Raw genomic sequence first — 21,425 nt, forward strand, 5'->3', positions numbered from 1 at the left:
GATTGTAAAGTGTCTGTCACATCTAATATAGGTCACAATCCTAATGGTTGTGATTATTTAACTGTTACATGTCACTAGGTTGATCATCACTGGAACGTGCAAAAACGTATTATTGGTTATAAATTTTTTTATTCAAAACACACCGGAGCATGTATTGCAACTACCGTTCTACAAATAGTTAATTTTTATGGACTCATTGATAAAGTTTTAACTATCATCTTAGATAATGTTTCTGCTAACACAACCGCAACAACTAGCTTAAGAACTAGACTTTGTCCAATTAATCCAGAAATTTTTCATGTTAGATGTGCATGCCATATTTTTAACTTGGTTGTAAAAGATGGTATTACTTTATTTTTTGATGCTTGTAGTAAACTACAACATGCTTTCGGCTACATTTTTAAAGCTAATAAAGCGAGTAGACTTCGTGAATTTTCTCAACAATGTGCTAGTGCTAACCTTCCGTATAGAAAAGTTTCAAAAGATGTTTGTATTAGGTGAAATTCTATTTATGAAATGCTTAAAGTTGCTTATGATTATCGGGTGCCTATACAGAAGGTATTTAATATGCATAATGGTATCCCGTTGATCAAATTATTGATTTTGATTGTGATGATATCAAAGAGCTTGCTAAATTTTTAGAAAATTCTATTATACTACAAAATAATTTTCTGGTATATATTATCCAACTGTTACACAAATATTATGGTATATTTGTGGAATTTCTGTTATATTTGGTAAGTATAAAATAAATCCAACTTATGCACCGTGCATTAATGAAATGACTGCAAAATTTAAAAAGTATTTTTTTCCTATTCCCCAAGTTTATTTAATTTCTACTCTACTTAACCCATCTTTAAAAAATTAAGAGGTGCAAAGGGACTTGTTCGTAAAATTTATGAGAATTTAGCAATTCAAGAAAATGAACAATCATCCCTCGAAAACTTTCAAGATAACATATATTCTTATGCTAGATCAATGTCTGATAAATATAAATCTATGAAAGCAACGGGTGATGAAACTGCACCTTCTACTTCTAAGTCTAGAGTAGAAGTTCTATGGGAAGGTATGGATGATATAATAGGTTAATAGGTTTTGATTCCTCTATTGATGATGAACTTGATTCTTATCTTAATCAAGGATTGAAAAATATTAAAGACGAAGAAGGCAACGAACAACTTTTGGTATGGTGGAGGGAGCGTGGCAAGGCTTTTCCAACACTTTCAATAATGGCCCGAGATATCCTGGCTATTCAAGCATCATCCATAGCATCGAAAAGTGCTTTTAGCGCAGCAAGATTTCAAATCGGAGATCATGCACATTCATTAGCGGAGGACAGCCTAGAGATTTCCGTATTTTAGAGATTGGATTAATTCCAAAAGAAGAAATCTTGATTTTGAAAAATTAACCACTAGGGAAGAAGAAGAATACAATGAGATACTTAACGCTGGGAGCGATGATGGCATGAAACTCATGGAACATCAATTAACATTGCCAATTCCAGAACAATGTCCGAGAGAAATTATTGATAAGTTACAACGAACCTATATAGGAGCTTACAAATATTAGTATGATAATTTGTAATTGGCTACTAAGAGGCCTAGTTCAAACAGAACCCTTCCTAGAAGGTGTCTGCGTAGATTAGGTGCTCTTCAAAAGAATTATATTTGTATGTGAGATTTGAAAGTTCTATTAATAAAATAAAAGGCTCAAAGTGTTGAACTTTTTTTATAGATTGTCTTACACTCTTACTTAGTTACTTAATGGCTTGAAATTATATTAAATAAATTATAACTCTATTATAATTACTAGAATATTTCATTACAAGTCTTTTTTTAAAATGTTTTATAATTCTTTACTTAGTTTCCTAATTTCCTTATAATTTATTAAGTTTTAACTTTTAAGTTTATTAAATAAGTCAAAAAACTAGCCATTGCAAACTTTAAAAACTTAGTCATTGTCAAAAAACTAGCAGTTGCCAAACTTGATGCTTAATTTTTTATTTTTTTTTAAAAAACGGCCCACTTAAGGCCCGGCGAAACCGTCTCATTCCGTTTATTAGCGGATGGGATGGGTCTACCGTTTCGTTCCATCTCGCCACCGTCCCGGCTAAATGTCGTCCCGTTAATTTTGTCCCGTCCCGTTGGACAGCCATACTTTTCCCTTTAACAAAAACGAGGAACGTAGTCTTAAAATTTCTTTAAAATTCAAAGTTGTCAAGCCAAAATTTGAGCATACTATCGATCCTCTCTTTAATCATGTTCAGTGCCTTGTATGATGCTATATATTAGGCAGAAATTTCCTAGCACTTTCACAAGAAAGCCTACATGAGATGGTATCTATACTTTTCTTGCATCTGGTGAATGGCTTAACAACTCCCACATGCTTCTCTTAATTGTTGCTCTAATTAATCATTCTTTCATGCTAATATTCTTACTTATCCATAACTTTTGACCTTTTCGTGTTTTTGAAGATTATACCTATGCTACTAAATAATACTACCAACTTATTAATAGTATTAATTAGCGTACTTTCAGCGCTCTTAAGAACATGGAGATATTTCTGGAGCACTCTTTGACCATAATTGAAGTTTTGAACAAAATTAGAGTATCAAGATAACATGGATAATTGTTCTATAATTGTGATTAGAAAACTAGTTTTTCATAGTGTTTGAATTTGAGAGACAAACTCCTCCCCTTGTCCGTGGTGTCACGGGCACTTCATTTTCTCGTTTATCGGGTTATTAAGCTTCATTACAGTTCCTATTCGTAACTACCAATTCATGTTTATTTTTAGAAAATTAGTTTTCACACACTTTCAGATCAAATACAAATATAAACATAAATAATATAATAAAAACTAGAAAACCACCGAATATTTAGGTTGATAGTCCTGCCTTAAAAAAAAACTCCTGAATTTTAAAAATAAATGGGGTGGTGCAAAGAATACAATTAGTGGTACAAACGAATGTTCACTTAATCATACTTAAGAGTAGCATATGCATCAAAATACGCGTTGCAAGCTGTCAATTAACAAATATAATATGGATATAAGCTATTCTTCGCGTTCCTAATTTTTCTTCTTCTTTCTAAAAGGAACAATATTACTATATGATAAATCAAAGAGTAACCAAAGGTCTTTAGAACAATAAAAATATATCTAAAATCCGTTGAACCCAAATAATTGAAATTAGCATCTGCCAGCAAAATCATCATCCGACCAGTAAACGACAAGTGCACACGAGTGAGTCCCTTTCCTTTATCCTTTGCTTATCATGCAATTAATGATCATGTTGGTCGTTAACCCGTGACTCGTGATTTTGATTATGACATTATTAAAGTAATCACTATTAGGAATATCTAACTCTTTTGAAATATATTCTAATATTTTTTTGTAGGATGAGATGGTACTCTATCTTGAATTGATCGCAAAGCACAAAAAATTGACTCCCAAATTCTTATTTGCATCTGGTGTTTGAACCAAAACCAGTAAATAAGTGACGTGTGACTCTTATACATCCATTTATCAATTAATCATAGCTATAATACGTATATTTTGTAGTAACTCTTAACGGTTAAAATGTTTAGTTCAGTGTAATCACAGAGTGCAAACACCGAACTAAACATTTTAATATTGATACCTGTGTAACTATAAACAAGTTTGTGATCAATGAATCACTTCTCCGGTATCTGTAAGCTACTTGGGGATGTTTTTGGCTTCACATCAAAGGGAAGAGTGATCATGGCAGGGGCAGAATCTGGATTTACCTCTTGAAATGGTACTTCAAAGGTCAAAGACTGGTACAAGCAAACCTCATCTTCTTTGCAGTAGTATACCTGAAATTGGTTTTACAAGTTTAAATAAGACAGTGCATCCTGTTCTTGTTTAATATTTAGCTCATATGTAACAGGTCTCAAAGTCGTACGCAAATTTAACTGTAAAATGCTCGAAAAGTGATAATTCACATAACATCGTCATAGCGAGGCGCACATACAACCACATTGTTTGATCCTATTGGCATGCATTGCTTCTGTATATAACTATCCTTTTCATGAGATGTTACTAACAATTGCTAATAGAAAACATATATAGCAAGCCAGTGTCAATGACAAAGCACATGCTACAGAGGTCAAATTTGAACCAACTGATGCTTCATTTTGCTTGAAACATTGCCTGGTGTCTGCGTGAAATATAATAATCAGCTACAAACCTTCTATTCATAAAATTGGCGACAGATACACTAACCATGGCTTAGGGAAGCAAATGCAAGCCAGAGACTTGACTGAATTAAAGCAAACTTCAAAGATACATAACCGTACCTTGCAATAAACTCTGCCGGTGGATGTTGAAGCAGAAGATCTTCTGAAGTGCACTACTGCTGAACCTTCTTGGCTGAGATTTCCCTCCAAGGAATCAACAACAGCAGCAGCATCTGGATCAAAATATACGCTAAATTTACTCTGTGCTTCCTGCATTTTGGTAGAAGGCAGCAAATTACATAACGCAAATAAGCAAAGGACATCATAAACAATTTTTATTCATGAAAGAGAGAAAGAGAACCTTTGAGAAATGATACCCTTCAGGTACCGAGATTCTTAAGTTTAATGTACCCTCGTTGGATGAACCACCATTAACCACAATAGTCTGTGAGTCAGCTCCAGAACGCCGTCTAAGGCGCTTCAAAGATCTGGATTTAAGTGGTGGCTGCACTCCTTTTAACTCCAGAGTAAGAACTTCAACTTCTGACTTGTTCAGGTCTAAGTATCTTATCACACTGTTATTCGTATCAGCTATGTACAATCTTCCTGAAAAAGATAACATAGAACAGAGTCAAACACAAGTTTCAGCTGTCACCTTTTCAAAAATGAATACAAATATACATACAATTACTATTAGTTGAATAAAAGATATGATGAATTAGCTCCAGATTACTGATCAAAATTCAGTATGTATCACACAATGCAGTTCTAGAACTTTCTTTAGGTCTATCAAGGGTCAGATAAGAAAAATCATAAAACTGAACTAAAATCGAAAGTATGGTCTAACTCAAGACTTGGATCTCAGATCTGGAATACCATTACCATCGCAGGATATAATTTCTTGGTTCAACTTGTCAATGAGACTAAAGTTCCTCAAACAATTGAATGTATTGTAAAAAGTATTATGAATCTTAAGCAATTGATACTCAAGTGGTCAAAAGTGTTTATTCATCCCAGCCTTTCTCCCAAGTTTCTTCTCTTTGGCCTTTTCTGCTGTCAATACCCAGTCGCTCACTCACACACCAAAGAGGTATAGGAAACAGTTGCCTTGTTTGACACCAATATTCTTTAGAACATAAGTGGAGTCACGCTCTGTCAGGAGATGTGATACGCCTTAGGTGCAAATTCTCATGCACCAAAATCCCAGTATGCACCTCCCTCCCTCCCACCCATCCAAACATTTGCATCTGATCTTTGGACAAATGTGGAAGAGAGGAGGAGGTCAGTTAAAATGTGTTCATGCAGGAATGAACACTTCAGACGTGTTCAAGAAGGACTGAGCAGTGCCACAGTTTGATTTCTTTCATAGAAAGAACTCTTCCCACACAAGGAAAGACTTTAAACTTTATGCTTTAGCAAGAATTTCTGCTTGATCAATTATAAACGACTAGCATGCATAACTAGCACTCCTACGGTTTCTTGCTGGTGCAGCTTAAGATGGGTTTACAAAAATTGAACGTGATAGAGCTCCTGACTAAATTGAACTTGAAGGAAGAAGCAATTAGGTAATATCATCTGAACATATTGTAAATGACAAGGAAAACAAGAATAGTGCTTTTCATAACAAAAATGCAATACTTGTCAAAGTGCTATTTTAAATCATGAGGTCAACTTTTTGAGGATATTGTGGAAAAATAAACTTTTGAGGATAGACCACTAATTTCATTGCGATTAGTAACGTCTCTTATTCCTGCAAAGTTTCATGGCCCACTCGGAGAGTGAGCAATCAACCAAATAAATCGCAGCACATAGAAAAGAGAGTACCATTTTCTGCTTCAACGATTCCAGATGGCTCTGAGAACTGCAGGAAAAGAAAAATTTAAAAATAAAACAGAGAAGAGCAATTGCAAGTCAGAGATCCACTAACAGTAGAAACAAAGCAATTTTAGAATGACAGATTTAAGAATCAAAAAGAAATTCTCCCTCTAACATGATAATGTGAAGCTTAATGGGACAAATCATAACTAGTATCCTATAGTATTTAACTTAAGAAAAAATGATATTCCCTTTTTTTAGAAGGTAAAATTTTGTTGATGTATCATAGCAAGGAGTCTTCCAATATACAAGAAGTACACAAAGGTAGATAAGTAGGATTGTACAATTCAAGGAACCATTTATGCTTTTTGTGACCTCTTGGGGCAAGTTTCAGGTCCAATAAGTGCAGATGATTGGTGCTCTTTGCAGAAATAGCAAAGTCAGTTTCTTATTGCATGTAGTTGGGGAGTCTTTTATCTCTTTATTCAAAACAACCTCAGCTGTTCAGCATTCACCACACAGCCTCACCCCCTACCTCAACCACCAAATTGAATACAGTAATGCACATACTTTCAAGTGAAGAGAGTTTGAGAGAACAATTAGCAGTACTGTAGTCTTAACATTTTTACAAGTATCAACTTGTTTCTTTCATAGAGTTACATATAAAAGTAAATTCAAAAGAAATTTGTTATGCAGGCAAAGAATCAAACAGAATGGCGCCAAAATTTCCATCATTTTAATACCAAGGATTTGATGTCCATTCTCCTGTAACTACAGTTAGGAGGATCCATCCAATAAATTAATAACTTGCTTGGGTCATCTAAGAGGTAAGACCTCCTCCTATCGACCCTAACTTTCATTATTGAGCTAAAGGAGTCTCCTAGCCCTTCAAGTTTACACGTTGATCCCTCTATGTTGTCACTATCATCAATATCAATCTCATCAAAAAGAAAATCTTTTGGCTTGTTATCCAGGAACTTGTTCGGAAATATCTACCACTACAAGTAGCTCTTATTGATTGGCTACAGTGCTTACATTCGAAGAAAAAGCGCGAAGACCTTCCTAAATATGAGACTCTAACATCGATCAAGTTCATGCTTATTGTTAGTTATGTATCACATTGGAATGGGAGTAATATGTACTTTGTAGACAATAGCTATAAATAGGACCTCTTGTATTATATTGAGTAACAAATATCAATAATAATATTTCTCTCCCGTGCATTCTCACATGGTATCAGAGAATTAGTGAGAAACTTATCGATGTGCATCATTCCAGCGACTTCCGGGAAGAAAAACCTCGTCGCCGTGCAATTTTTCCAGCGACTTAAGAGGCTATCCGCAACAAAATCAATTTCCGTTTGTGTTGTACAAAAACCAACACCATCACAAGACTCCTTAAGCTCAGGCGACCAAACCCCAGTCAACCCTACCGGAAAATACCTTCCCACGCGCCGTCACGCGCCAGAAAAAGAAAACAGATTCCGGCGAGATCTGCTCCACGCGCCGGCGCGTGGAGCCCTTTCCGGCCACTTTTTGAAAACATTTCCTTAGGGCAACTTGCTCGCAAGAGAATTTCGAGTCTATTATCCTGATTACGACAAAATCCGACAACTTTGCAATTTTTCGGCGAGCTACAGTGTTTTCCGGTGTGAACAGTGTTTTCGGCGTAAAATAGTGTTCTGTTTTTCTGCTGTAAACAGTGTTTTCCCAGCTATTTCTTCAGTTTTCCCACATGAGTTACTGATTTCCACAATTTCAAGTTAAACCTACTACTACAAATTGCAGCGACATGGGAACCGATACTTTGAATAGTCGGATGGTTTCTTTGGTGGATTATATTGAGTTCCTTCGGTACAAAGCATGTAAGCAGACATCTTTTGAGATAGCTTCTGTTGTTCAAACAGGTAATAGCGTGACTTGTGTATCCCAATCTTCATCCTCTGAGTCTTGGGTTATTAATTCAGGTGCATCGGATCATATTTCTGGTAACAAATCTCTTTTCACTACTATTTCGTATTCTCAATCTCTTCTGAGAGTCACAATGGCCAATGGGTCTCAAACCATGGCAACTGCAATAGGTCAAGCAAGTCCACTTCCTTCTTACCTTTAGATTCAGTTCTTTATGTTCCCAGTAGTCCTTTTAATCTCATAGTTGTTAGTCGCTTAGCCAAATCACTTAAATCCGTTGTTTTATTTCTTTTTTTTTTAGAATGGTAACAATTTTCATATAACAGGGCACTAAGGCTGTGCCAAAGCCAAATTTACAGGAGAGAAAGTGGAAAGAAAAGAGGAAAAAAAACATATATCCTATACAACTTACAAGGATTCTAAAATCTCTAGGATAGATTTAGTATTGACTGTAAATTCCTCTTTATATCAAAAATAAAATAACAAAAGGGCATTCATCTTGATCTTCTGAATTGGGCTGCCTGTACCCTCAAAACATCTTAGATTTCCTTCTGTCCAGATAGTCCACCAAATGCATGGTGGTATCATCTTCCATCTGCTTTTCTGTCTGGGAAGACTACCTCCCCTGTTTCAGCATTTAAGCAATTCCAAGGAGCTTTTTGGCATTGCCCGGGAGAGATCCCTCATACACAAAAAAATATTCCAGATTTGTGAGGTAACCTCACAATGCAAAAATAGATGGCAGTTGGTCTCAGCCTTCTTGCCACATAGATGGCATCTAGAACACAAAGGAAAGCCTCTCTTCATCAGATTTTCTTCAGTTAAAAACGCCTCTTTTATCACTAACCACGTGAAACGTGCCACTTTGTATGGGATTTTGACTTTCCATATATGTTTTCATGGCCACAGTTCTAGCTGAATGGGAGCTTTGTTGAGAGTCCCATAGGTAGCTTTGACTGTGAAGATTCCCTGACTGTTGCCCTGCCTCCATAATCTGTCTTCCCTTTGTTCTGTGCCCTTGAACTGTCCAAGCACCTCATAGAAATTAATAATTCTCATAATTTCCCAATCATTAAAAAATCATCTAAAAGTTAGGTTCATCCTTGATGAGTCCAAACTTCTCCAATTTTACATCCATGTTGTTGACTTAGCATATAAATATCTGGAAAAAGAATCTTTAAAGCTCCCAGTCCCAACCAATTATCCTCCCAAAATAAGATCTTCATACCATTTACCACCCTAAAAGCATTGTCATTGTTGAAGACAGGCCATAGGTTCCTAATAGATCTCCACACCCCCACCCCATAAGGAGTAGTTACCTTTTTAGTTGTCCATAGCCCCTCTTCCCCATACTTGGTGCTAATTACCTGTCTCCAAACTGCATTTTCTTCTGTGGTGAATCTCCATAGCCATTTCATGAGTAGACTCTGATTGTGTTTCCTCAGATTTCGAATACCAAGACCTCCATCCTTCTTGCATAATGTGACAGTTTTCCATCTAACCAGATTGAAACCTTCTTTTTCCTTATTCCCATGCCATAGAAAGCTCCTTCTTAAGTTGTCTAATCTCTTCTCTACCTTTGCAGGAATTGGGAACAAAGACATCATGTATGTAGGCAAAGCATCTAACACACTATTAATCAGGGTTAGTCTACCTCCCAAGGATAGATATTGACCTCTCCATTTTGTAAGCTTTTTCTCACACCTCTCCAAAACACCATTCAAGATCTCCAGAGATCTGTTTTATTTCTTGATGACCATGTCTTTATACAGGAACACAGAACGGGGCGGATCATTGGTACCGGGTGTGAATCAAATGGACTTTATTATCTTATCATTGCTAAATCACATAGACTCACATCTTGTCTTCCTGCAACAACTTGTCCTGTTACTGATTCACCAGATTTATTACATAAACGGTTTGGACATCCCAGTTTGTCAAAACTTCAGAAAATGGTACCTGTTTATCTCACTTGTCAGCTCTAGAGTGTGAGTCTTGTCAGCTCGGTAAGCATACTCGCTCTCATTTCCCTCGGCGTCTTGATAATCGAGCAGAGTCACCTTTTACTTTAGTCCATTCAGATGTTTGGGGTCCTAGTCGGGTCAGTTCCACCTTAGGGTTCCGCTACTTTGTCAGTTTCATTGATGATTATTCCAGGTGCACTTGGATATTTTTGATAAAAAATCGATCTGAGCTGTTTTCTATTTTTCAGACCTTCCACGCTGAAATTCAAAATCAATTTGGGGTTTCTATTCGCACATTTCGTAGTGATAATGCCTAAGAGTATTTGTCTTCCCCATTTCAGCAGTTTATGGAATTTCATGGGATTATTCATCAAACATCTTGTCCGTACGCATCTCAACAAAATGGGGTAGCTGAAAGAAAGAATAGACATCTTATTGAAACTGCTCGTACACTACTCATACAATCTCATGCTCCGTTGCGTTTTTGGGGGGATGCAGTTCTTACATCTTGCTATCTTATTAATCGTATGTCATCTTCAGCTATCCAGAACCAAGTTCCATTCTCTGTCATGTTTTCCCACTTACCTTTGTTCTCTCTTCCACCCCGTATCTTTGGAAGCACTTGTTTTGTCCATAATCTTACTCCAGGAACAGATAAATTAGCTCCTCGTGCTCTTAAGTGCGTATTTCTGGGTCTCGAGAACACAAAAGGGGTATTGATGTTATTCTCCTGACCTCCAGCGGTACCTTATGTCCGTTGATGTTACCTTCTTTGAAACCCAATCATACTTCACAGGTCCAGGTAATCACTTAGATATTTCTGAGGTACTACCAGTTTCATCTTTTGGAGATTCAGTCACTATCTCCCATTCATCTTCCTCTAGATCTCCAGCTCCACCATCTATAGCTCCAGTTCCACCACCTACAGCTCCAGTTGTAGCTCCACCACCTATAGCTCCAGCTCCTTTACATAATCCAGTTAAACCTTCTGCAGCTCCACCCCTCTTGACTTATCATCGTCGTCCACATCCAGCATCAGGCCCAGGTGATTCACGTCCTGCCTCAGATTCTACACCTACTGCGGACTTGTCTCCTCTTAGTCAACCAATTGCACTCCGCAAAGGTGTACAATCCACACTTAATCCTAATCCCCACTATGTCGGTTTAAGTTATCATCGTCTGTCGTCACCTCATTATGCTTTTATATCTTCTTTGTCCATTGTTTCTATCCCTAAGTCTACAAGTGAGGCATTATCTCGTCCAGGATGGCGACAGGTTATGATTGACGAGATGTCTGCTTTATATGCGAGCGGCGCTTGGGAGCTTGTTCCTCTTCCTGCAAGTAAGTCTACTATTGGTTGTCGTTGGGTTTATGCAGTCAAAGTCGGCCCGGATAGGCAGGTTGATCGGCTTAAGGCTCGTCTTGTTGCAAAAGGATATACTCAGATTTTTGGGCCTGATTATAGTGATACTTTCTAACCCGTGGCTAAAGTAGCATATGTTCGTCTCTTTTTGTCCATGGTTGTTGTACGTCATTGGCCTCTTTATCAGTTAGACATTAAGAATGTTTTTCTCCACGGTGATCTTGAGGAGGAAGTTTATATGGAGCAACCACCTGGTTTTGTTGCTCAGTGGGAGTTTAGTGGTTGTGTATGCAGATTGCGCAGGTCACTATATGGTTTGAAACAGTCCCCTCGAGCTTGGTTTGGTAAGTTCAACACAATTACTCACGAGTTAGGCATGACTCGTAGTGAGGCTGATCATTCTGTGTTTTATCGGCATTATGCTCCTAATCTGTATATTTATTTGATGGTTTATGTTGATGATATTATTATTACTGGCAATGATCAGGATGGTATTACTAATCTGAAGCAGCATCTCTTTAAGCACTTCCAGACTAAGGATCTGGGCAAATTGAAGTATTTTGTAGGTATTGAGGCTGCTCAGTCTAGCTCAGGTATTGTTATTTCACAGCGCAAGTATGCCTTAGACATTCTTGAGGAGACTGGAATGATGGGTTGCATACCTATTGACTCTCCTATGGATCCGAATGCTAAGCTTCTGCCAGGACAAGGGAGCCTCTTGGATACCCCACGAGATATAGGAGGTTGGTTGGCAAATTGAATTACCTCACAGTGACTACACCTGACATTTCTTTTCCGGTGAGTATTGTAAGTCAGTTTATGGATTCTCCATGTGATAGTCATTGGGATGCAGTTGTTCGCATTCTTCGATATAAAGTCAGTTCCAAGCAAAGGATTACTATTCGAGGATCGAGGCCATGAGCAGATTGTTTGGTACACAGATGCTGATTGGGCAGGATCCCTTTTGATAGACGTTCGGCGTCTGGATATTGTGTTCTAGTAGGAGGTAATTTGGTCTCCTGGAAGAGCAAGAAACAGAAAGTAGTTGCTCGATCTAGCGCCGAAGCCGAATATCCGGCCATGGCTATAGCAACGTGTGAGTTAGTTTGGGTCAAGCAATTGCTCAAGGAGTTAAAGTTCGGAGAAATCAGCAAGATGGAACTGGTGTGTGATAACCAAGCTGCTCTTCATATTGCGTCAAATCCGGTGTTCCATGAAAGGACTAAACACATTGAGATCGACTGTCACTTTGTCAGAGAAAAAATACTTTCAGGAGATATTGTTACAAAGTTTGTAAAGTCGAATGATCAACTAGCAGATATTTTCACTAAGTCTCTTACTGGTTCTCGTATTAGTTACATGTGTAACAAGCTCGGTACATATGATGTGTATGAACCGGCTTGAGGGGGAGTGTTAGTTATGTATAGTCCCACATTAGAGTGGAAGTAATATGTACTTTGTAGACTATAGCTATAAATAGGACCTCTTGTATTATATTGAGTAACAAATATCAATAATAATATTTCTCTCCCGTGCATTCTCACACTTATTTTTTGTACAGACCTCGACACCGCGTTGCTTTTCTGTAATAGCTTTCATTAATGCAATCAAGCTTTCTTTCATTCTGAATTCTCAGTTCTGTTCTCTCAATTGCTCTTGACATTGGTTTTCCCGTACGGCACTGACAATCTCGTCTAGCGTACGGAGGGGACCTCAGTTGGCGGACAGCAACTGCACGGACATCGGTTGCCTAGCCTTACGTCGCCCTTCCAAGGAATCTCAGGAAGGCGCCGCGTAACAGTTTTTTCCAGGCATCTAAAAACTCGGATACTTTATAAAATGTCCAAAACTTTCAGAGACCTAAGTGGACAGGTATCAGATACACTTATCCTTGCTGGATTACCTAACGGCACTCGTAGGTCTTACTAAAGTGTTTCGATCATGTCAAACAATGCAATGGTCCATGACAAATTTCTTTTGTTTCTTCTTTTCCTTGCTCCTTACGAATTAGATACAAGTCCACTACTCCACTTGAAAATAAGCAAAGAAAAAGATGAGGAAAAAGAACAGAAATATCAGCATCTGTTGCCAAAGACAATAGATCCACATGCTACTGCTGATTCATATGAAATCTAAGGCAGAAAAAGGGGTGAAGGGATGTTGCACTTGTACAACGGCCTTATAACTTCTTCTTTTTTGAGCAAAAAAGGGCCTTATAACTAAAGAGGTTATTTACACATGCAACCACAGATTTAGCAAGTAAAATGCTAAAGATTTAAAATGCTCACCTGCCAGAAGCTTATTATGTCCATCATTTTGGAGAAATAATATGGTCTATGCGGTGATACTAGTTACTCAATTCCATGCTAATGTTATCGAGTGTCTATGTAGACATAATATGTGCTTGGGTGCAATGAATGCCAATTAGTGTAGCACTAGTATCCAGGACACAATATAAGTAAGAAAAGATATATGAACTCTTTCCAACCTGAGCTGCCACTGCCGCTCCATCTTTGAAACCAGCTTGACCAACACCAGCTAATGTAGTCACCCTTCTACTAACTGGATCTAGTTTCTTAATCTGGCAAGTTAAACAAAAAAGAGAAGCTTCAACTTACATAGAGATGTGTCTGTTACAGTATGAAAACAAGTAGTTCATTGTTGAATCATAAGTTACATATGAAATATGAAAATGGATTCTTTGAACTTGAAACAGCAACTAGAAGCATATGAAATATCTCAATTCAAGCTCACTAGCTGATTGAAAGAAGAAGCTCCACATATGCCATCTTAAAGCAGCAATATGGCCACAAACTTTTGAAACCTAATATTTCGCTTATGTTCTTCATATCTGCCATCAGGCACCACAATTTCAGCAGATAAAAATTTATTTACACATCTCAATTTTGGGTTAAGCATACTTATATTTATTGGCTTTGACATCTCAATCGTATATTTATTCAAAAGTAGGAAACCGAAATCTACACTGTATGTTGTATCATTGTTGACATATGCTGTCACCTTGATATTAAGTGCAAGTCAAAATGCTATTTGATAAGAATGGACATTGGGCCTAACTCAACCCCAAAAGCTAGCTTGTGAGGTGAGGATTGCCCAAGCCATATAAGGAGACCAAGGACCTCAACTCCCACCGATGTGGGACAACTCAACACTATTTAACACTCCTATCAAGTGTTATGGACAAGTCGTTGCAACTAAATCTTTCACCCCCGGGTTTCAATCTCACCAAAGGCTCTTCCCTCTTCTATCTTCTCCTCCCCCACTTTTCACAGATCCACCCCATCCAAAAAGATTTTTTTAGACCAAAAAGGTGTAAGTTAATATGACGAGCTTTGGTCAGCTCCAAATAACTTGAAACAAGACTCTCCAGATTATGTATTTAAAAAAAGAGGAGCAAGGGGTCTCAAGGGCCTATTTCTTCCTTCTTTCATTTGATGGACAGTTGTTAATAAAACCATATGTGATTCATGCCAAAGCCCATCGAAGGATCTTATGATGATGGTAGAGAGAGAGAAGGATAACAGCAATTTAAAGGGAGATGGGGAATGAAGAGTATGTTTTTACTATCGCACATACATTCATGGCTTCCTACCAAAAACGAAATTAAGAATGCAGTTAGGCAACCAAATCTGATAATACCATCAATAATTGCATTTAATGTTTCTTCCTTTTGAGGTCTATCTGCTAGAAGCATATCTGTTTGGTCTTCTCCACTTGAATCATACGTTGATAATAGTAGAAACATATATTAAAGTAGTGATTGAGAAGATAGTTTGACAAAGAAATATACATCATAGTTAGAATTAAATTAATAAAGCAATTACATTTCTTCTGAACTAGTGAAAGTAAAATAAGATAATATTACTAGGAGAAGCGTGTAAAACATCATAGATGTCATAAAATTTTGTATTTACTGTCAAGAAGTTTGTTTTTTAAGTACCTTGTGATTATAAGAATCTGCAATATAAATTAGGCCAGACTTTCCACATAAAACACCTAATGGATGTTGAAGAAGAACTTCAGAGCCTATTCCGTCATGGTCTCCGAACTGCACCGGTAAATGTTTCTTTAGCAAGTTTTTTTGTGTCACAAATGTAACTTAAGCATACTAGAGAATCAAAATCTCATTTTTTGGCTTCAAACAGAAATACCCTAAACAAATTTTCCGCCATTATTGAATCACCACCAGCCAGTAATCTTGAACCTCCAGTTCTTAGATCAACTGCCCGAATGGAGCTACTCTCACTATCAGCAATATATGCCTCCTTTAGATCTACAAAAAAAAAAAAAGTAAATCAATTGGTTTCAAAGGAAAAGGTAAAAACAGTATACCAGTAAATAAGAACAACCTATTACTCGTTAAGAGAATTACCACGTGATAATGAAATCCCAGAAGGTTGTGCAAATGATGTGTTTGTTGAGCTTTCCCATGCCAAGAAAGAAGAAGATACATAACAGTAGTAAGAATTTCAGCAAGTTCGCCTAAAGTGAGTGGAAAATGATATGAGATGTTCTCACAACTAGCACATACAAGGACAAGTCATACAATGAGAGAAGCTCAAAACTCAAAAACTAAGGGTACAAAGCTGGGTTCTTTTTTCTAAATTACAAAATTGTTTCCCTGTTTGCTTTTGATTGCAAGCCCCTGCTGATTCATGGAGATCAACTATTTTCACCATATGTTACTAGGAAGTTATAGCATAAGTAGCCAACAGAGAAAAATTAGCTAGAGCTAATCAATTTTTTACTAGTAAGAGATCCAGAGCACATATCAAGACCAAAAAGGAGGTGTGTGTTCTTGCTTAGAGAAAGATGTTTCTTGTACTCTTCACGTTCAAACATACAAGTTAAACGATAAATTTGGAAGTCCAGAGGAAATTGGCTCCACATTTATAATGGGAACTTTCAGAAACAATTGAGGTTTAAATGCCAACCCAGCTAAATTCACATGTACTTTGACAACTAGTCCTATCTTTGCGTATACCACTCCAAAAGCTCATTCCATAAAACTCTTTCTGTTTCCAAAAAAATGAGAGAAATTTAGGAAAAGCCTACTCAGGCTATTCATCAAAAAGAAGAAACATATCCATGTGGTCCTAGAAAGTGAATACACCGATAGGATTACAATGCATATGCAAAGCAATGAATAAAAGATCACGAATTTCTGCTCGTTTTTGGTCTTTATTTGTTAATCAGTGAAAGATCCTATTCTCAGTTGGCTTTTTCTCGCTCTAGATTAACATATGGATCTCTCTCTTTTTTTTTATCAGAAAGAGGAAAAGGTACCTTTTCTTCAAAAGGGCTTGGAAAGTAGTTTAAAATAGAAAACACCTCAAAAGAAAATGTGACAGGACTCCAACAGATGATAAATCAATAATCAATCAATCAGCTACACTTCATCCTCAAATAAACAACTAGCACAAATGATCAGCATTCTGCTGCAACTCCGCTTAACCTAAAATACACGCAGAAAAAAAGAATATTACCTTGAACCATTCTGATTTCTCTCAAAACCATTCCCACTGAAAGCTCTTGTAACTCCATCTGATGTCTCGTGCACCCAGATCTGATGCTGACCGGCCATTGCAATGTAAATAATTCCGTTCTCAGGTTCAAAACAGACATCCCAGGGAGAGTTGAGAAGCTGAAAACATGACCAAAGATGTTCAGTTACAAAGAAAAAAGGATGATTGACCAGACTGTATTTGAAACTGATCTAAGAGAAAGATTGGATTAGAGAACGCCACTACATCATCATGGGAATAAACTTGAGCTAACTGGCACCAGTTTTATCACCAAGATATTATTTATTTACAAGTTTCCAGACATCATAAATTTGATCCGATCTTGCCTGTGCAGTTCCAGTTCCTCCTCCTTCATAATCAGAACCTTTTGTTCCATTTCCAGCAAGGGTCCGCACTGTCTCATTCACAAAGTCAATGACCCTACAGATGTAAAACTCAATATGTTGTTAAAACTGAAAGATTCATCAAATTTTCCAGGCAAAGAACAAAGTTGTAATCTCATAAAAAACTATAAGCACATCATGCCAACTAAAAACGAAAATTGAAGGGACAACTTTCATCTGTCAAAAATACAAAAATTGGGAAACAGAATATTTAACCTCATGTTATCAATGCTACATTGAAATGGGGGAGGTATGTTCAATGCGTTAAAAAGTTTTTAGAATGACTTATCACAGTAACTCTGATAATGGCTTGAATAACTATGAAATGGTTTCATCTAATGAGCAAACAGCATCAGAAGCCTTTAGACTTCTCTCCTTAGAATCATATTCCAACATTTCGATGGCCGATCAGAATTGTCTACACCTTTTAATCCATTAGATTAATGGCTAACCGAGAAGAGTTAACAAGAAATATGCATTTGGTTCTTACTAACTGTTTGAAAGACATCTTTTGAATTTGAACAGAAACTATAGGGCTGAAAAACACAAATTTTTGGTACACCAGCAGAATAAAATGGAGTAAACTGAGGATTTTCATTAATGCGTAGAATGAGTGAGTAGCTAATACATGAAACAGTGAACCTGTTGCCTCACAATTCTCACAATAAACTTCAAAACCTAGTGAAGCCAAAGTTTCCCACGTACCAATGGTTAGCCACTTGGTATCTTTTTGGGTGGGCTACAGATAGATTAGTCAAAACCAAACTTAAAATTAAATGAAAAGGAGTATCGCATTAACAAGTACAGAATGGTTATCAACAAGTAAAGTTACAAAAAATTGAAATATTTAGATTCTGCCGTTGTAATTTTCAGTTGAAGAATACTGATTCCAACTATTTTTTTTTTTTGACAGACGATGTTGAGCGAGAGTTTTATTTTGAAGCTCCAAAACATTCGTTCTAAACTAATGATCAATGAATTTTATCACAAGTATCAAGAACTCGGATACATCTGAAAATCAAATTTAGCATATGATATGGAAACAATGATGTTCTCCATTCAGACTACCTTTCGCCAACTACTTTACCATCCTGTATTCCATTACGACTAAAAAAATATGTAACTCAAATCAACATAACTCCATGTATTATCAAACTATTTCATGTAAACTGAGACAAAGGATACCATTATAGCGCAAAAAATTCCCATTTTAAGAAAGACAAAAACACATTTTGAATCCATCACAAAAGTCCAGTTTTTCTCTTATAATCACTGAGGAGCAAAAACTTCTTCATGCAAACAAAAATGATCAGATTAGATTCCAATATACCCTTTGGTCAATCCAAGCTTTTCCCGGTAATAAACAGCATAAATAAACCCACAACATCAATTTTATCCTCCTTAACTTCTCCAAGATGAAGGCATAAGCATCTAATGGAAGGAAAATATGCATGGAAATGGAGAATCCATAAAATAAACAATAGATGAGACAGTCATTTGTATGAGAAGTAAAAACATATATGTCTAGCCCAATAACAGACATGCCTCTTCTGCCAGTACCTTAAAGCATGGTTTTCAGTATCTGCCACATATAAGAGGTTTTTCTTCGCATTATAAGCCAGACCCTATAAAAGATAATAAGATGTAAGATCTGAGATCTTTGCAAATGGGAAAAGTGAGCAATCCAACTTTTTAAGAGAACAAAAAATTTATTACAATTACCTGCGGCCGATTGAATGTGGCATCATCAAAGTTACCGTCACGAAGACCCTCTGCTCCTGTGCTTCCAACTTGGACTAGAAAATTTCCTTCTAGATCAGTTATTACCTGTTCACATGTGAAAATTGTCCGGGATTACTAATTCTACCATTCAGCTCGCAAGGAGAAAGTGGAAAAGAGGAAGGCAACTAACAATAGTATGATCATAAGGGTAATGCAGGTCACTCAGACAGTACGGGACATGCGGGAAAGTTCTGATTATGGGAAGAAGTATCAGAAGAAAATTAGGGCCTCATTTGTGAGACTGGGATGGAGTAAGAAAGGAAGTGTAATGTAATAGAATGAAAATATTTCCTAGAAGAGAGCAAAGAAGAACCAGAACGTATATAGAAGGAAACACAATTTCCTAATCAACTTCTGAGTCCCCAACAAAAAATGAACAAGTTCTGTAAGAAAAGCAGAAGTGTAAGAAACAAAATCTACAACAGTTACACACATAACATGCAAACCCTTCCTTATCCTCCCCTAGCATTTTTTCTATCTTCCTCGTGAATTTTCATTCTAACATATTCTTTCCATTTAATGCTTGCTTCCTGTGCAAATTTCAGGTTTTCCATTTTGAATTGTTTCCCTGGATGATGTATGCCAGAAGCTGTTATTTCTCTAGCAGGGAGAGAGTAAGTTTCAGCACTCTGCATCATATCACTGGGGTACAGGACATCCCTAGCAGCTTCCAATCTTAATTCTTTGTTCTTCCATCACCAAATTTAGATAAAGAGGAGACTGCTAAATCTCTCAACCTTATTTTTTATATTCCAGTTTGACATCACCCAAATTTCCATATTACCATTACTATACACTCACTTTAGCAATATTATCCCGTCTTCTCAACTAAATATATAAAGATTGATCTTATCTTGGCATAGACCTAAACTTTTCATCATACTTTCCTCTTTTAATTTTCTGTAGCTTCCTCTTGTAAATATTTTACAGCACTTGTTGCTGATATCAATATTCTACCTTTAAATATTTAAAAAAGATATTCCTCTTTAAATTCTCATTTCCAACAGTAAATATGGAATTGGAAACTCCTGCAATCCAAGTGTTAGAAATATCTCGTTTTATTAACTATCATCAATGCATTTTGAACCTCAAGCTTGATATTGTTCAATAACCCCATGGTCAGTTCATAACTTCAAAAAAGCAGCATACCCCGAAAAGAGTAATCATAACAACTTGATGCTACAGACACCAACCACTTTCTGCAGTTCACGCATTTGAAAATTCTCAAAATAATAAAATAACCATACAGAGAGAAAGATAGAGAGGAGAGATAGGAAGAACCTACTATTCGGTTATGATTGCTGTCTGAAATAAATAGCCGGTTGTTGAGGATATCAACTGCCAGCTTACCAGGGAACTTTAAAGGAGATGTTAATAAGCGGGGATCATTATCTTTCTCCAAGCGCAAGGGAATGGGTGTGCTATCCAAGAGCTTCTTCCTACCATAGAACAGAAGAGCAGCCTCGACTAAATAATCAAGATCCTACAAGCCAAAGCAAAAAAAATCGAAATGACAGCTAGTTCTTGTCAATAATTTTCACTATCAATAGCCGGAGACCACATTGATTAAAAAGAAATATGTAAGAGGCCATTAGCAATAATCAAACAGCAAAAGAAACTCTCTGTTACAAATTATATCATCTGAAGGAAGTTTCAAGGCATAAAATAGCTAGAGAAGATAGGGAAAAGGGAGAAACTCCATATGTAGCTTCCATAAGAATGTCTTCCATGAAGTTGCACATTAGATAACAGGAGATTTGAAGAGAGCGAAGCGCAGCATATTATCTCAGAAGTTTTCTTTCACAATTCACTTTGAAAGTCGTTCAAGAATTGAGTGTATTATATCAGTTGTCAAGTTAATAAGTGAACCATTTTCCATTATCTCATCGTGAATGTGTTAGATAATTCCAGTATATACACTACTATTGCATGAAATAAAAGAAAAAGGAAATCCATAAATAACCTTTCTATGACCTTCACCAGCTATTTGTGCCAAGAGTTTGCCATTTGGCCCGACAAGAGCAAACGTCGGCCATGAATTTACACCTAATTCCCGCCATAAATTCATTTCTCCATCATTAACAACCTGATCATTCAAAAGAATCAATTAATTAAAAATCCATTGCCTGCTATTAAATACAACATATAATCCCTCAATCCTAAGACTAACCCCCTAAGGGACTGTACTAATGGAAGCAGAGAATTTTCTTTAGAAAAAGGAAATGAGTAGACTAGAAAGATAGAATCAATTAAAAATAAAAGGTGATATTTTTGACATGATAACAATGTCAAATTTCAAATTACCCTATTCACCAGAATTTCAAACCTGAATTATAAACTTCAGGTATGAACAAAAGCTTCAATTGGAATGTGGAGAATGGGAGGCAGCCCACTCCTACTTCAAGTTTGAGAATATGTGGTTGCAACAAGAGGGGTTCATTGTTATGGTGAAAGGGTGGTGG

The 21,425-nt window shown here is 36.8% G+C and overlaps 1 protein-coding gene across 1 annotated transcript in view; it reads right to left on the bottom strand.

The window, feature by feature from the left end:
• Positions 1-3,432: 3,432 nt before the first annotated feature.
• Positions 3,433-21,425, bottom strand: part of LOC109212233 (NHL repeat-containing protein 2) — a 29,169-nt gene continuing 11,176 nt past the window's right edge. Inside the window, exons 15-28 of the mRNA XM_019375860.1 lie at positions 20,927-21,049; positions 20,249-20,446; positions 18,904-19,008; positions 18,742-18,806; positions 17,125-17,218; positions 16,760-16,917; positions 15,646-15,695; positions 15,425-15,546; positions 15,214-15,321; positions 13,741-13,833; positions 6,024-6,060; positions 4,561-4,805; positions 4,320-4,469; positions 3,433-3,836 (exon numbers count right to left, since the gene is read on the bottom strand). Of these exons, the coding sequence (XP_019231405.1) occupies positions 3,675-3,836; positions 4,320-4,469; positions 4,561-4,805; positions 6,024-6,060; positions 13,741-13,833; positions 15,214-15,321; positions 15,425-15,546; positions 15,646-15,695; positions 16,760-16,917; positions 17,125-17,218; positions 18,742-18,806; positions 18,904-19,008; positions 20,249-20,446; positions 20,927-21,049 (1,710 nt within the window). The 3' untranslated portion in view covers positions 3,433-3,674. The remainder of the gene's footprint in view (positions 3,837-4,319; positions 4,470-4,560; positions 4,806-6,023; positions 6,061-13,740; positions 13,834-15,213; positions 15,322-15,424; positions 15,547-15,645; positions 15,696-16,759; positions 16,918-17,124; positions 17,219-18,741; positions 18,807-18,903; positions 19,009-20,248; positions 20,447-20,926; positions 21,050-21,425) is intronic.

The sequence above is a fragment of the Nicotiana attenuata genome, unplaced genomic scaffold (assembly GCF_001879085.1).
Source record: "Nicotiana attenuata strain UT unplaced genomic scaffold, NIATTr2, whole genome shotgun sequence".
Lineage (NCBI taxonomy): Eukaryota > Viridiplantae > Streptophyta > Magnoliopsida > Solanales > Solanaceae > Nicotiana > Nicotiana attenuata.